The sequence below is a fragment of the Oncorhynchus mykiss genome, chromosome 12 (assembly GCF_013265735.2).
Source record: "Oncorhynchus mykiss isolate Arlee chromosome 12, USDA_OmykA_1.1, whole genome shotgun sequence".
Taxonomy (NCBI): Eukaryota; Metazoa; Chordata; class Actinopteri; order Salmoniformes; family Salmonidae; genus Oncorhynchus; species Oncorhynchus mykiss.
Window position 1 is genome coordinate 75,050,110 of NC_048576.1, and position 17,974 is coordinate 75,068,083.

General features: G+C 43.3%; 1 protein-coding gene across 4 annotated transcripts in view; it reads left to right on the forward strand.

Annotated features, from left to right (window-relative positions):
- Positions 1-17,974, forward strand: part of LOC110538388 (protein TANC2) — a 142,959-nt gene that overhangs the window by 90,073 nt on the left and 34,912 nt on the right. For all 4 annotated transcript variants that reach the window (XM_036938417.1, XM_036938418.1, XM_036938419.1 and 1 more), the window contains exon 4: positions 9,490-9,672. In XM_036938417.1, the coding sequence (XP_036794312.1) occupies positions 9,490-9,672 (183 nt within the window). The remainder of the gene's footprint in view (positions 1-9,489; positions 9,673-17,974) is intronic.

Genomic DNA, 17,974 nt, shown 5'->3' on the forward strand with positions numbered 1-17,974 from the left:
GTATATTGCACAAATCTGGCCTTTATGGAAGAGTGGCAAGAAGATTGCCATTTCTTAAAGATATCCATAAAAAGTGTCGTTTAAAGTTTGCCACAAGCCACCTGGGAGACACACCAAACATGTGGAAGAAGGTGCTCTGGTCAGATGAAACCAAAATTGAACTTTTTGGCAACAATGCAAAACGTTATGTTTGGCGTAAAAGCAACACAGCTGAACACACCATCCCCACTGTCAAACATGGTGGTGGCAGCATCATGGTTTGGGCCTGCTTTTCTTCAGCAGGGACAGGGAAGATGGTTAAAATTGATGGGAAGATGGATGGAGTCAAATACAGGACCATTCTGGAAGAAAACCTGATGGAGTCTGCAAAAGACCTGAGACTGGGACGGAGATTTGTCTTCCAACAAGACAATGATCCAAAACATAAATCAAAATCTACAATGGAATGGTTCAAAAATAAACATATCCAGGTGTTAGAATGTCAAAGTCCAGACCTGAATCCAATCGAGAATCTGTGGAAAGAACTGAAAACTGCTGTTCACAAATGCTCTCCATCCAACCTCACTGAGCTCGAGCTGTTTTGCAAGGAGGAATGGAAAAAAATTTCAGTCTCTCGATGTGCAAAACTGATAGAGACATACCCCAAGCGACTTACAGCTGTAATCGCAGCAAAAGGTGGCGCTACAAAGTATTAACTTAAGGGGGCTGAATAATTTTGCATGCCCAATTTTTCAGTTTTTGATTTGTTAAAAAAGTTTGAAATATCCAATAAATGTCGTTCCACTTCATGATTGTGTCCCACTTGTTGTTGATTCTTCACAAAAAAATACAGTTTTATATCTTTATGTTTGAAGCCTGAAATGTGGCAAAAGGTTGCAAAGTTCAAGGGGGTCGAATACTTTCGCAAGGCACTGTACTGTTCTTCCACAAACTGAAATCATCACTGGAGATATACTGTTCTTCCACAAACTGAAATCATCACTGGAGATATACTGTTCTTCCACAAACTGAAATCATCACTGGAGATATACTGTTCTTCCACAAACTGAAATCATCACTGGAGATATACTGTTCTTCCACAAACTGAGATCATCACTGGAGATATACTGTTCTTCCACAAACTGAGATCATCACTGGAGATATACTGTTCTTCCACAAACTGAAATTATCACTGGAGATATACTGTTCTTCCACAAACTGAAATCATCACTGGAGATATACTGTTCTTCCACAAACTGAAATCATCACTGGAGATATACTGTTCTTCCACAAACTGAAATCATCACTGGAGATATACTGTTCTTCCACAAACTGAAATCATCACTGGAGATATACTGTTCTTCCACAAACTGAAATCATCACTGGAGATATACTGTTCTTCCACAAACTGAAATCATCACTGGAGATATACTGTTCTTCCACAAACTGAAATCATCACTGGAGATATACTGTTCTTCCACAAACTGAAATCATCACTGGAGATATACTGTTCTTCCACAAACTGAAATCATCACTGGAGATATACTGTTCTTCCACAAACTGAAATCATCACTGGAGATATACTGTTCTTCCACAAACTGAAATCATCACTGGAGATATACTGTTCTTCCACAAACTGAGATCATCACTGGAGATATACTGTTCTTCCACAAACTGAGATCATCACTGGAGATATACTGTTCTTCCACAAACTGAAATCATCACTGGAGATATACTGTTCTTCCACAAACTGAGATCATCACTGGAGATATACTGTTCTTCCACAAACTGAGATCATCACTGGAGATATACTGTTCTTCCACAAACTGAAATCATCACTGGAGATATACTGTTCTTCCACAAACTGAAATCATCACTGGAGATATACTGTTCTTCCACAAACTGAGATCATCACTGGAGATATACTGTTCTTCCACAAACTGAAATCATCACTGGAGATATACTGTTCTTCCACATTCTAAATATTTAAACGACAATAAAAAAAGTATTTTTTTGAAATAACAAAAAAATATCAATTATTGGAAGATATGGGTATGGTGAATTATTTGTCAACCATAAAACACCTCATGTGGTACACACAATTAATAATATAAAAATAACTGATTATCTTAAAATTGAAAAATTGTGACATATATGGTTCTTCGTCTGTAGGATTCATATGAGGTGTTACCGCTTGCTCTGTAATATGAGTAGTATTTTGATTTCAACATTTGATTGCTATATATTGTTGAACATAATATATTCTACGGGCTTTCAAAGTTCCAGAGTGGGATCTCTCCTACTTTTAGAGTTAGGATCCAATATGTAAGCATTACCAACAGAGTGAATATGAAAATTGATTCTGCTGGTGATTTACTGGATGTGCAATGAGTAAGAGGAGGGCTGGATTGGTTACCTTGCCTACTGTGGCAATGTCTCTGTATTAAATGGGCCATCATTTAGAACTAGCAGAGAGTATATTATGTCTGGGTTTTGTGAGGAGTTATCTTCTGTTACACTCTGATACTGTGTCCATGTCCCTTATCTTATCATCTGGTTGATAATGTTGTCACAACTTTGCTTTGATGTTCTCACATTGTTTCTCATCAACATGTTGTAGTGTCCATTGAGGAAACCATATTATGACACTGCCTGATGCCATCGTCTACACCACTGCCATTAGCTTTAGCCTGCTGCTAACAGATGCCTTCGATTTAAACTGAATGTCTGGTTACTTCCCTCTCAGTGTATTTTTAGGAACAGGTCAGGTCGTTGGGAAAACCTCTGAGCCCTATTATAACCTTGTCGTTTTCATTGAAGTGGGATAAACAGTGCTCTGCTAGCAAAGCCTAGCTTGTAGCAGACGCCACTAGATGAACTTTAGCATGCTTTGTTTGGAGAGTGAGAGAGAGCCCAGTGGCGCACTTGATGAGAGACAGACGGACAGAGAGGAGGAACAAAACAGAACCGATAGAAAACAGGAGTGGAGGAGTGGTGGCTCACAGCCCGGGGTTTTGTCTTGTCTCCTCTCCTCTATTTTCTCCTCCTCTCGCTGGCTAACCCACTCCCTCATGCTCTCGCTCACACACAGCCCTCCCCTTGACCAGCCAGAAAGCTGAATTATTCAACAACGCAAGACTACGCCCAAGCATTGCTTCTTTCTCCAGGCCAGAGACACACACACACACACACACACACACACGCACACACACCTTAACTAGCATCCCTTAGCACGTCACACGTTACAACTGGAAGTGCATGTTTATAATGTTTGCTAGGCTGTACAAGGCTTTAACATCTGGAACCATGTGGCACATTTAGCTCCTCACATGCTCCAAACAAGCAGGCCAATATTCCCCACAGCAAAGAGAAAACAGCAGAGGATTGGAATTGTATGTTTAGGTATGGTACCTCAGGTCTTATTTCCCCCATGTATAATTCTATGTGGAGAAAAATAATTTGTAGTAACAAAATAAGCCTGGCAAGTAAGGTTATAGTACGGTACCTCTAATACAATGATTAAAGATGGTGTAGCTAACCCTGGGCTAGGAAACATTCCCGGCCCTATTGGTGAAGTCTGGTCTGTTGTCTCTGTGTCCCACTCAGAGGGACTGCAAACAAGACCGCTAAATAGCTAATCAAATGACTACCTGTATTGGCCCTTTTTGGCACAAACTCTCTTGCACTGACTCTATGGACACGCACTCACACATACAGTACTTACACTAACACCCCAACACACACATACACACCACAACACACTACATACTGTTTGCCCACACACACACAACACGCGCACACATGCATGCTGACGCCGCACGCGCTTTCACACTCACCACATACGCTGCTGCTACTGTTTTATCTATCCTGTTGCCTCGTCACTTTACCACCACCTATATGCACAGTACATAGCTACATCAATTACCTCGTACCCCTGCATATCAACTCAGTACTGGTTCTCCCTGTATATAGCCATGTTACTTTTACTCCTTTTTATTGTTTGTTAGTCAATGTGTATTTATTCCTCCTAAATGTTTTAATCTTCAACTCTGCATTGTTGGAAAAGGACCCGTAAGTAAGCATTTCACTGTTAGTCTACACCTGTTGTTTACGAAGCATGTGAAAAAGTATTGGATTGATTTGGAACTGGAGGAACACAGCTGGTCACCTTCAGCTCAGAGTAGACCAAGGTCAGAGCAGACATTTGTCTTCATCGGGGGTCTCTGGCCCTTTTCAAATAAGTATAGGTTCACTCCTAATGTGCATATTCTTAGAGGAATTCATGCAAATGTTGGGTTCACCTATTTCAAATAGAGACTACCTGCAGTTTACTAGTATCACATTTACAGTTATTGAATCCCATCCGTCTTGTAAATACGTCATACATAAGGCTTCCACAGGGCCCAGAGCCCCTTTATTGCCTAATTAAGTGATGTGAGTGAACACCCCGTCAGTGTAAAGTGTCTGCTTCGTGGATGTCAGAGCTGCTCTCTTATTGATCCATGTGGTGTGTCTCACCAGACACAGTGGAGAGAACTAGAGAATGTCTCTGAATATTAAGCTAGCCTAAATGATGTGAAGAGGCACCGGGCATGTTGAATTATTCGAAGTGCCAGAAAGTAACCATTGATACCCCACTATACGTGTGTAAATAAACTACTAGGTGCCAGCTGAAAAATGGTGTTACCAAACAATTATTTCTGCCACAGCCCAGTCTTAAGCTTGCAACCCAGTGTAATTGGTTGGGACACACCATGTGGGAAAGGCTGCCATAGGGTAGTGCTCCCAGGCACGTCGGTTGGTTATAGGCAACAGCCTTTAGGGAAGGCTACATGACAACACAGGATGGAACATGTGTTCCCATGACACAAGCAGCTGTCGTAACCGCCCCCTCTACGCTGTGTGTGTGTGTGACTATGGAGAGCTGCGTCATGTACATGGCTTAATGCCAGAGCACTGTATGGCGCTCCACTTTCTGCCAATAGCTCTCTGTGGTCCTACTGTTGGCTATGGTGTTAGCATGCTATCATTACCATGCCATGGTGTTATACTATGATGTTAGCATGATAGCCCCCCCCCCCCCCCCCCCAAATCATCCCAGCTGGTGTTGGGGAGGCTGTTCCCATGAAATAGGACTTTGGGCAGTGCCACACAGAGCAGATTTAGGCCATGCTTTGGGCTTAGTACCCAAGCTGCTGGGTTTTGCGTGGGGGGTAGGTAATGTACTAGAACAATTGCTTTTCAACATGCTGGACCTGATATAATCAAGCCTACAGGAGAAATTTGTATGGAACCTTTCCAGTCAACCCATATTGTAGAGGTAATTAGCCTAGATAATCTATTTAACTTGTCCATAGACGACAGGGACATATTTGTTAAACTGTGAGGTTTAGGTTAACAAAAATTATAGGATCAACATTTCTTTATTTTCTTCATCTTTACTTTTTCCCTTGTTCTCTTTCCCTGTCCTCTGCCTCACAATACTGCTCTCCTCCTGCTATGGTAATAGAGCAAAGAGAGGGAGGAAGATAAAGAGAGAGGGAGAGAATGGTGTGGGATGATGCTGTAACCCCTGTCCTGCGCTCCATTTCAGACTCAAGGACACTAGGCAGATCGGTACTCAGATTTAGTGGAGTGATTTTTTCATTAGGTGAGCAGTCGCTTTACACACTGTACATAAATTGAGATCTCTGCCGCTCTCTATCACTAACTTACTCCCCCATCCTGTGGAGTCATTGTTTTCAGGGTATTGTGTGTGTGCGCACATGTTTTCCTACATTTTCAGGACCGCAATGTCCTAACACTTCACCTTAATGTCTTGAAAAGTCAGGTCCTGAATTTGTTCAAATGCTATGCTAAGCTTACAGGTTAGGTTTTGGGCTTAGGTTTAGGGTTAGTGGTTTTGAGATTCATGTTAGGGTTAGGTTAGGGAAAATAATATGACGCCAAAATGTCCTTACATTTCACCGAAGTGTGTGTGTGGAAAACAGTGCATTATGGGCCTTGGTAGTCCTCCTCATGCTATTACACAGAGGTCAGCTAGGCCTAATTCTAATACATACATTCATCTGACAAAACCAATACTAAAAGAGGAAATGTGTGGCAATGCTTAGGCTACACAGCACAAACAGGCAACCAAATGATCAAATGCATGAACAAACACTCACAAACTAGCCTCCTTTCCCCTGCTTTCAACTGCTCACTCTTTGCTGTCCTTTGCCTCGTTTTTTTGACTGCTTCCGAACTGTGACCACTGTTCAGTACAGTATGTATTTTGTCAGGGTGACTGAATGTCCTTTCCACTGTCACCTTTATAAAATTCACTCAAAATAAATGTTTCCCCATAATCACTTATCTAGTTAGGATCAGATAAAACAACCTCAAATCTTACCCCTAACCATTATTATATTATTATTATTATTATTATTATATTATATACATTATAATATAGCTGATCCTGGACCATTTGTTAGGGGGAAAGCTCTCCTGCCACACCACTCTAGAGTCCCTTTGATCTCGCTGAGGGGACAGAAAACACCTCAGTCACAGCTAGTGTTTTAACACTCTGTCATACCGCAAATCCGATTTCCCCTGACATCCTTTGCCGTTTGTGTGGTGGGTTTTTGATCAAAGCAACGTATGAATTCCTTCACAAAGTCGGTTGCGGTTCCGCTCCGGTGACACTTTTTACCTCCTTCCCTCGTGGCAATTCTCACTGGTGATTAGTCTGCTCCCTCCTCGCTCTCCCAGGCTTAGAGCTGCCTGCCTGGGACTCTGAAGTCATTTAGTGACGGGGTGCATTTCCTATCATGTCTCTGCATTCATCCATTCGGGTGGTTAAGGCTCTTCTTCCACATTGTGAGAGATGCTCCAGAAGGCATTTCCATGTGGAGCCAAAGGGTGTGACATTTTACCTCCGCAGTAAAGTTAGAGAGTGATTATATTAATTGCGGACATGGGCATATGGTGAAAATGGTGGTCTCCATCTCCCCCCATCTCTTTCTATGTCTCTCTCACTTCAGTCACTCACTCTCACACAGAGACACACACACACACACACACCACATGACCCTCCCTCCCTCTTGTGTAACTGGCCATCCGTCCGCTCGGTCCATCTGTTGTTTGGAGGCCGAGCCGTTCAGTAGACGAGTTCAACACAACAGGCCAGCTTCCTGTCTGACGCCATCTGATGCACGTGTGTGTGTGCATGTGGTCCCTTTTACTTTACCTTCCCATGCAGATGTACTGAAGAGATCTATAGTAGTAGCAGCCTTAAATACCAGAACATGATGGCCACAACTCCCTCTCCTCTCCTCCGCTCTTCCACTCCTCCTTTCCTTTCCATCTACTGTTTCATAACCGGAGGAGTGCAACCGGAGCTCAAACAATAAGACAGTTCTCGCTCTCTCCCTCTTTTTCTTTCTTTCTCTCTCTCTCGCTCTCTGTCAGGGTCGTAACCCTCCCCTGTTCACTGTGCATTTGAGACACATGGCTCACTCTGCTCATAATCTACAGTATGATCTCAAAGAAAACAACTTGTGGAGCTCATCGTTGTATCTCTGTGATGGTGTGGTCTATTGTATCAATTCATCTGGTGGTTATGTAGTGCTGTCATCATGGACATTCAGCATGGTGTAGTGTACATACAGTCATCGCCCATATCTGTGTGATGTCTCCATACCTTTAACTCCATCACTCTAGAGAGACAGTCATTGCTGTTACATACCGGTAAGATACACTTGGCTCCCATAAGGTTAAAGCTATGCTCTTTATTACACTTTCGCAGCACTGCAAATTCCCCTGGCTGGCAGATTACCTTTCATGACATTGAAGGGCGCAGCGGCATTATCCCTATCTTATTCCCCCTCCTCTGCCTCAGGCCTCAGGCACAGGGACTGATATGCTGTCTCTGAGGGGCCAGAGGGCTAGGTGGGGACACGTAACGGGAGGCCTGTTGTGCTTAAATATACTGCTGTAATATCTCGTTACAGCAGCACAGTAATAACATTATCAGTTTAATTGGCTGTGAATTGAAATACCCAGAAAGGCATTTCACCCCCTTAACACCACCCCTACCCCCTTTCTCTCAGCCCCCCTCACCATACCCACTCCTCCTAGTGATGTAGAAGCAGTTGGATTAGAGTTGGCCAATAGGCACAGATCCAGCCATAGATTGAGAAGGTGAAAGGCATTAAGGCTGCTGGGAAGGGAGTGGCAGGTTGTTGATGCTGTATGCAGGATGACTCATACAAAGTCTGAAAAGACATCTAGCACAGTCGAACACAGACACACGGGTGAACACACACTTAGTCACATCACACACAATTAAAACATCAACAGAAGCAAATTGCTAAAACATAATCCAAGCGGGGCGTGTGTGTCTGTACTGTGTATTCCAATCAAACTGCGGTTCCTCTGTGTGTAGAATTGTCTGTGACAACCTGTTTTCACCTTGCTACCCACCTTCCCCTCTCCCTGTCTACTAATACATGTTCATTAGAGTGGCCTTGTGCTGTGTTACATGGGTTGCCAGTGACACACTGATGCTGGTGTCATCAGCCAGTGTCCCTGTCTGAGGTGCCTGTCACCTGACATGGTGGCACTCAGGTGCTTCTTGACTGAAGAGTACTGTGAGTACGTTAGGGAAAGGGGAATACCTAGTCAGTTGCGCATCTGAATGCATTCAACCGAAATGTGTGCTCCGCATTTAACCCAACCCCTTTTAATCAGAGTGGTGCGGGGGGAGCTGCCTTAATCCACGTCCACGTCATCGGTGCCCGAGGACTATTTGTTGTTGGGGGGTTAACTGTCTTGCACAAGGGCAGAACAGCAGATTTTTCCACCTTGCCGGCTCGGGGATTCGAACCAGCGACCTTTCCACTAGGCTACCTGCTCTTGCCAGGGGAAACGTTTAGTGTGCTGTAGAAAGGAGAGGGAGGATAGAGTAATGCCACATTGTCTTTGCCTTTATTCTTGATCAATTGGATACATTGTTATTGATCATCAGTTTCTCCTATATTTGGATATCTGGCACAGTCAGAGCTATTGAATGTTCCAGCTGACATTTTCATTCCACATTTTCTGACATTCCAGCATCCCTAGTGGCTGTGCTATCCTACCCTATCCTAATTAGCCTGCTGTTTCACTACCAGACAACAGGCAGGTGCTTGTCTGAGAGAGAAACAAAATGGACCCATCCTTTAACACTAGGATGACAGTTGCAGAGGTTTACCAGCTTGTACGGTGAAACTGCAGCCTCAACCGTGTCTAAAACTGGAGGTGTTGACACGGTCGGAGATGATACTGAGTGTGCTGTTAATGAAATGTGTCAGCGAGCGATGTGTGTGTCTGTGTGTCTGCACTATATTGTGAGTGGTAATAATGTAATATGTCAGTGTGTTGGTTTTAGGTCTCTTGTGAACAGTAGTTGATTTCAAATGACAAATTCTGTCGGTGTGTGGGAATGTAGTATAAATGACTATATGACACCTCTCTGTCTCTCCTTCCTAGGCGGCAGCTCCACAGAGGGTGACGGGCTATTTGAGGGCGACTACGGGGGGCCTCCTCTCCCGGTGACCGAGGGCATGCAGCACATCCGTATCATGGAGGGTGTGTCACGCTCGCTGCCCTCCTCCCCCCTACTCTCCCACCAGGCCCTCAACATGAGAATGCAGCCCACCAAAAGGCTCCCAGGTAGTTACTCAACCACTGGTCCTAGTTCAGTTTTGGTCTGTAGACTCACTAGGGGAGGTTTGGCATAAACAAACTTCCTGCTGTCCTTAGTTCAGTACTACTGCGTGGACAAAGCGAGAAGTATCAGGGAGCCTTGTTTTGTGCCTGCTGCATGTAGATTTGGTATTGAAGGTGAAAAGATTGTTGCTTAACGCTGACGACATCTCCCACTTGATTCTAACTCCATTTGAACTGTTTTCAGGGTCTCAGGAGTCAGACATGTCACAATGAACTGAATTACATTTCTGGCCAGTTCATCCTATTCAAGTAGCTCACTGTGGCTCCCGGCCCCTTTGAAGATGAACCAATTAGATTCACAGAGGGCTGCTCTGCTTATATCACAACACTTTCATATTATCTGAGAATTGTCCCCACAATACAGTACGACGCCTGTCCTCATAAGGCTGGTTTTACCTCCCTGCTGACTCCTCATTATGGTCCTGAGATAAGGCCCAATGGGTGAACGAGGACCTGTCACCCCCTCGCTGAGCACCCCACTGCTTCACCATTCCACTGGGGTAAACTCATACCCCCCACCCACCAGGATGGTTAATGCCAGGGTGTTTGCGATAGGGGAGCAGCTGTGTGTAATTCCGAGGTAGACGAGAGATAGGAGTGCATGAGAAAATGGAAGTGTGTGTGTGCGAGAGAGAGAGAGAGATTGGAATGGCATGTTTTTGATGGCATGTCATGTGAATGTGTGACGTGAGAGTATTTGTCTATGCAGGGTGCATCGTAATATGACTGAAAGGTGGGAAAGTGTGTGACAAAGAGACTGGCATATTGGGTCCTTGAAAAGCACTATAAAAGTACCTATTATAATTATCATTATTATTATTATTATTATTATAGCAATGTGTTGGTTTTTCATGTGCAGGTATTTCAAGTGAGGGATTTCCATGAGAAGTTCTTGTTAGTTCTTGTTTTCCTCAGTATTATTCATCTCCCTGCAATGCCATAGTTAAGAGGCTTTCAAGAAGCCCAAAAGTTATCCATGTCAAATCCTCCATCCTTCTCACAAATAAGCGTTCACCGTAATGAGGGTGGAGTAGGCACATCTCCCTTTTAGCCCCCATAACCCTAAATCACTTACCCCACCCCCGGTTAGTTCAGGGTGCATTGTGGGAAACGCATAATGTTACATCTCGGCGGGAAGCTGTGGCTGTTAAAGAGGCTGGTAAGCCGACTGTGACATCGCTCCTCGACACTGTCTAGCCCAGATAACATAACAAGGCGTATCTCTGAAATCTGCCCCATAGATGGCAACAGGCCACCATTTCACAAGCTGGCCATCAAATAAGGCGAGGACCACAACAGGCTTGTGAAGATGAAAGGCTCTAATTGGATAGTTATTTTCAATACAGCTTCTCCACCAAGATATGATGGAGCTCACAGTGTAGTTCTCTGTTCAGGCCACCAGGGTGTACTAGTCTGGGTTTTCTCTTTTTTCTTTATCACTCTCCCTTTTCCCTCTTCCATCCATCCTCAGAGAGGGCGAGACAGCCAGTGGATCATTATGTGGTGGGAATGTTGCAAGCACTCTTAATTGTCCACCTTATGAAGTGATTGGTCAGGGTTTTCACCATGCTCATAGAGGTCACAAACAAATGTGCGAGAGTGTTACAGAAGGGTGTGACGTGTATTTGGAGGAAGTGGAGCAGGACACATATTTGAATATTAATATACAGGATATATGTCTTTAATTTCAACATTCTCTCTCTCTAGCTCTCTATCTTTCTCTCCCCATGTTCCGCTTCCTCTGAATCCACCTGGTATTGGCAGGCACCCAACATCTGAATTTTTTCCTGACCCCTTATCAAGACTCATTGTTCCACTCCAAACTGTTGTTTCTGTTGGGCTTTCCCCCATAAACACTCTCCCTCTTTACAATGACTTGTTTTCAATTATGTTTTGTAAACGTCATGGGGGCTCCCGAGTGGCGCAGCAGTCTAAGGCACTGCATCTCAGTGCTAGAGGTGTAACTACAGACCCTGGTTCGATTCCAGACTGTATCACAACCGGCCGTGATTGGGAGTCCCATTGGGCGGTGCACAATTGACCCAGCGTCGTCCGGGTTAGGGTTTGGCCGGGGGTAAACCGTTATTGTAAATAAGAATTTGTTCTTAACTGATTTGTCTAGTTAAATAAAAAAATAAATTGTGTGATATTGTGTGTTGCTTGTAGCCTTTTCCCACTCGTCTGCTAGTGTGAGTGTGTGTGTGAAATGGTTGCTGCCTGAATCATAACTGATATGAACTGTTTTAGGATAGTTATGGCTTGGAAGGCCTTCTCTGCCGACTAATGGATATTTGATTGTTTAATAAACATACAGTATGTGACCTGATAGCTCAGTCACAGATATCGTTCATTTCATCTGGTATTTATTTGTTCAAGTCGTTTTGTTGTACATATACTATCCTGTATCTATAGGGATTGTTGACGTTTGGAATGTTTTGAAATGGTCTTGTTAGGCTAAACTGAGGACAATGATCCTATGTGCCCTAGCCTTTGTTAGGGGTTTCATTTTGCCTTGTTTTCAAGGTCTGTTTATCTGTCTACGGCTTTCTGTGTTTGACAAACATAAAACTCTCAAAGCGTATTATCTCAAACTACCTCCCATGCGTCCATATCTAATCTAGCTTTATTCTCTCATGCGTGTCCAATATGCTCTGGTGGACTTAAGATAATATCATCTCTTAATGTCTTTGTCCTGGGTCAGGCCTGTTAGGGAGGGAATTAAACAGTGATTACTGATTTAGGTTTTAAGTGGAGCAGCTCTCACTGGACACCAGCAGGCAGCTGAGATGGATGGATCCTGATAGCCAATTGGATTTCCTATCCGTCTCACACTGAAATGTTTTCGAGGCATTATTCCCGCATTTTTCACCTTGGAAACAAAAAGGGTTGGCTATATGGCGTGCTCAGACACGCTAATGATGGCAATCAATGGGAAAGATGCCTCCTGCCAGGGACTGAATATTGGCTTTTGACTTCTTAGCCCCTGAAGTTGACCCCATTGATTGAATTAAAGGCTTTGTCTGTGGTTCTGTTTTGACACAGAGATGCACACAGATAGAGGAGAAAGAACCGAGATAAAACAGCATTGTTTTGACTATAAAAAAAAGATTATTCTTACCTCCCTTCCATGAATTATCTTATAACCACTCACCTGACATGACTGGAATCAGTGAAAACCAAGCTGAATCTCATTTCTACTTCATGTTTGATTACTTCAAGCTAGAGAAGAACGATGGATGTATCTAAAAGAGCTCAAGAGAGAAATGCGAGCACAAAGAAAGACATGTAGCGAGTGTGAGGTACAGAGATAGTGGGTGGAGAGAGATGAGGAGACAGGGAGAACTACTCTCCCGGACACCATTAGTGGAGCGGCCGGGTTAGCTAATCCAACAGTGTCTGAACGGAATAAGGGCTGGAGATTTCAATTATGAGCCTGGCAGCCAGTCAATAGGCATGCGGCGCAGACCGCTTGAGTGCTCTCGCTGTTGGTGGCAGTCAGTCACTATGGTGTAGCCTAGCCATTCTACTCCCCTGGAAGCTGCCAGACCACACCCAACACAGGCCTGGATGCCCAGAGCGCGGCAGTGTTTCCCCTTAGTCTAATTTAGGTGGGGCGAGCCTCCGCATGTAACTATGCTGTTGTCCCCATTTTCCTGTTGCCATCCACCTAAGGAAAAATGGTATTGGGATTTTGCCTTGAATGTTCTCGACTCAGTGGTGCTCTATTAGGAATAATCCCTAAAGATAACCTATTGCTATGAGACTGATTATGTGCTTGAGGAAAGTGAATGACGAGAGAGACTGAGAAAAGAGGGGTGTCATGTTCCCCTGGTAACCACATTAGCCTCTCTAGTTAACTATCTTTGCCCGGCTCTCTCTTCCCACCTTCCTTCTTGTGCCTGCCATTGGCTATAGCTTTCAGCATTGTTTACTCTCTAATTGTTGTCCTTTACTCTTCTGCCTCCCACATTGTTACTGTGACAACAGAAGTTCAACGCACACTTATTTTGCTGGATTTAGACATCCAGTTCCGTCAAAGTATTCATACCCCTTTTTCCACATGTTGTTGTGTTACAGCTTGAATAAAACATGTATTACGTTGAGACTGTCACTGGCCTACACACAATACCCAATAATGTCAAAGTGGAATGATGTTTTTAGAAATGTTTTTAAAAATTAATCAACAATGTCAAACTTAAATGTCTTGAATCTAAGTATTTAACCCCTTTGTTATGGCAAGTCTAAATAAGTTATAAGGCACTAAAGTAAAACTGCAAAAAAATGTGGAAAAGAAATTAACTTTATGTTCTGAATACAAAACTTTGTTTGGTGCAAACACATTTTTTTTATTTTACCTTTATTTAACTAGGCTGCATCATGTTATGGGCATGCTTGTCATCGGCAAGGACTTGGGAGTTTTTTATGATAAAAATAAACAGAATAGAACTAAGCATAGGCATAATCCTAGAGGAAAACCTGTCTCAGTCTGCTTTCCAACAGAGTGGGAGACAAATTCACATTTTCAGCAGGACTATAACCTAAACCACCAAGGCCAAATAAACACTGGAGTTGCTTACCAAGATGACATTGACTGTTCCTGAGTGGCCTATTGAGTGCAAATATTATACAATCCAGGTGTGCAAAGCTCCTAGAGACTTACTCAGAGTCGCAGCTGTAATCACCGCCAAGGTGTTTTGACTGGGGTGTATATACTTATGTAAATTCGATTTCTGTATTTAATTTTCAATACATTTGCAAAAATGTATAAACATGTTTTCACTTCGTCATTATGGGGTATTGTGTGTAGATGGGTGAGGGGGGAAAAACGATTTAATCCATTTTGAATTCGAGCTGTAACACAACGTGGAATAAATACTTTCAGAAGGCTCTGTATACTTGTTGATTGTCTCTCCCTCATTTATCCATGCCCTGTACAAACACACACTCTTTAACCACCACCACACTAACCACCACACTAATGACAGCAGGCTCTGGAAATAAAGGAATGTTTAGAGGACGAGTTCCTTTCTACCCCCACCTTTCCCTCCATCACCGGCTGGGGAGCCTGGGGGGTATGACGTGATTGGAGGGATGCTACTGCCTCACTTCCTCCCTCGCCTCCCCTGTCAGGTGATTGCCATTAAACATGCTGTACTTCGCTATCTCTCTCTCCCGCTCTCTCATTCACCCCCTCTGTGTCCACGTCACACGTCATCTGTGAAGGGACACAGAATTAGGCTTCAGTTTGAGAGCAGAGGAAAGACTCTGCTCAGAGCTGAGGATTGGTTTGAATAGAAAGTTGATTATCCTCCTCTCCCGGGGTTGTTTGTCAACAATTCATGCAGAACGGAAGAAATGTGGGTTTTATTTTCTCAAGCTTTACTGAGGGAAGGATTTAGTTAAATGGTGAGAACCCTTCCAATAAGTCTGCTTTTCTCTTCTCGTTCTATCTCTCTCTTACTCTGGAGGGCAGTGTGTGAGGAGATGCCGTGATTTTTATTTGAATATGTTATAATTGCATGTTAGTTTGTTGCATGTCTTATGTATATTTCTCTGACTGTGTGTACTTGTGTGTTTTAAAGAAATCAAACTTGTGTCTGGGCCTTTGCAAGATAATGTACTGTACCCAGTAGACATTCGGAGAAGCCACCACCTCAACCCACAGGTGTATTCCCCTGGGAAATCCTATAGCCAAGCCGAAGCCAATCAGAACCGGTGTGGGCGGTCATGGCAACTCAGGACACACTCTGAGGCACCTCTCGGTCGTCAAGGAAACCGCTTACATAAGAAGAACCCACGCGGAGGAAGGAAGTCAGTGGGGCAGCTATCACTCTTTCACACACGTAAAGGAACAGTCAGTCCTCGTTGGGGAGACTAATCACGCTACACCATCTCCATCACTACATCTCAGATGTATCAACAGTGACACATACTACTGGCAGCAATGGACTGACCAGATGTCCAAATGTAAAGAAGACTTTCCCGAAGAAAGAAATGTGCTCTACAGAACAACATGCAGACCGTTTTTATTTTTCCTTTTCCAAGTCAGTTAAGAACAAATTCTTATTTTCAATGACGGCCTTACATCCAACCTTTTTTATGCAAGTTAAGTACATGTGTGAAAAGAAATTTGTCGGTAAACTTTCCAAATGTCGGCAAAACAAAATACGCTAGACAAACTGGGATCTTTTTATGTCTAAAGTTAATTACGCGAGAAATGGAGGATGAAACACATTTTCATGTCCAGATTTTTATATAATAACCATCATATCGAAGTAAACTTGGATTCTCAAATGATATGTTGTGGTCCTCCCACTACGACTCTGCAATTTATTAGGCAACAGATGAGTTAAATTATGATGAACTTGACAGGGTGGTGAAAGTGCAAGATGATGAGCTTGATGCTTCTTTCCAATAAATATTGAGGGTCATATTCTGGTGACATGATCATCGATGCTTGGCTGCTATTTGACAAATAAAAATAACCAAGCTCTTTGGTCCATAATAATCTCATCCTGTAGGCTATACCCGCACTGTATCTGCAAGCTGTTGGCTAGCGCGCACGTGGGAACATTCGCTATATAACACATTTTAGGAAACGCATCAGTAATGTTGAAAATGCAATAAAACCCCATTTGACTTGTATTTTTTATTGGGTACATGTGAATTTAACTGCACAAGTTATTTGTATGTGCACTACGTCATCACGCACAGCCTTTTATCTGCAACAAGTCAATTTCATGTTAACATCTCTGGTGGGAAAATGCGCATATTGTTTTTATGCAGAGTTTATAATATTTGCATGAAAATCTGTCGCCTATTGGATGGAAACCTAACTAGTGTTGGTCATTTTGCCACTGTGGAGGTCATACCCAACTGGGGTCTTATCACAATTTCATCTTTCATCATTTTATATTCTGGAGTATTGCCTAATTTTCACCTTATTGCTTTGATCCATAAGGGTCTCGTAGTCTTCAATTGGTCTTCTCACTGTAGAAACTAAATCTGTAAAATGCACAGTACAGTAGATATTCTGGTATTTAAACTTGAAACTATTTACTCTTGCTTTCCCAGCGACCCTATTGGAGATAGAAAACCATAGAAACAGGCCTCTAAAGTCCTATTGAAGTCATACAGTGCGCTATTTAGGCCCAATCATAAAAGTCAGTAGGTTTTCTTCCTCTTTGTTTCCTGTAAACATTATTGCTATTTAAGTGAGCGTCTATGTCATTGTCACAGCATCTGTTTCTTATTGTTATCGTTGTGTTCTGTTTACATAGCCCTGCAATACCCCATAAATGATGACTCATTGTACCAGCCCGGGGCTGTTCAACATGACCTGTCATCATTATTGTTTTTGTAATATGACCTACCAGAGCTATTCCCGCTGAATGTCTTATGCTGGTGAAAATTGCTCTTGTAAGTCAACCTGGCTAAGCATGCCAGCTAATTGGATAATAACCGCAACAATAGCAGTGGACTAATTGTCTGCACTTGCCATCTATCACCGAGCAGGCGCTAGTGACTACTCGCTTGTTAGCGCTGCTCTCGTACTGTAGCATGTATGCTAGTGAGCGAGTTTATACTGCATTTACAGAGGCCATTATGGCGTTGTGCAGTCCAGTACACAATATGGCAGTGACCCTCAGTCAACTAGCCTGATGGATGACCCAATGCAGGAGGCTTCACCTCGTAGCCACCTCACGTGTGACAATTCGCCCTCTAATGGCTCAGTAATGGAATGTGGGGCATGTGTTACCGCGGCTCACATCCCAGGCCTCTCGGAGATGATGGGTCAGTGTGTGACAGCGGAGGTGTGTAGATGGGATTGTGATAGATTCGCTGGCCACCACTGCCATTTTTTTTCAGCTGCCATTGTGAATGAGCAATGCTAGATCAAAGAAGTGGAGTTGCTTTTGCGGTACAGTAGCATCACGTCTGCTTTCATGAAGCGCTTTGTTTTTGTCATAGTGTTGTTTCTTAGGATTCAAGACATTGGGTTTGGCATTCAGCATGTCTCGTGGTTAATTTGATCCTGTAGCCCAGTGCAGATGGCAGGTTCTAATTGTGCAATCTATTCAACCTCACCAGCTCCTGTTAATGAATGATCAAGACAAGACTCTTACTCCTAGGGTGTATTATGGATTCAACCCACGCTCTTCCAGCTATATTGAAGAGATGCACGACATATGACAAAGTATGTGCTGGGCTACATGTACCTATGCTGACATATTTATTCAGGGAC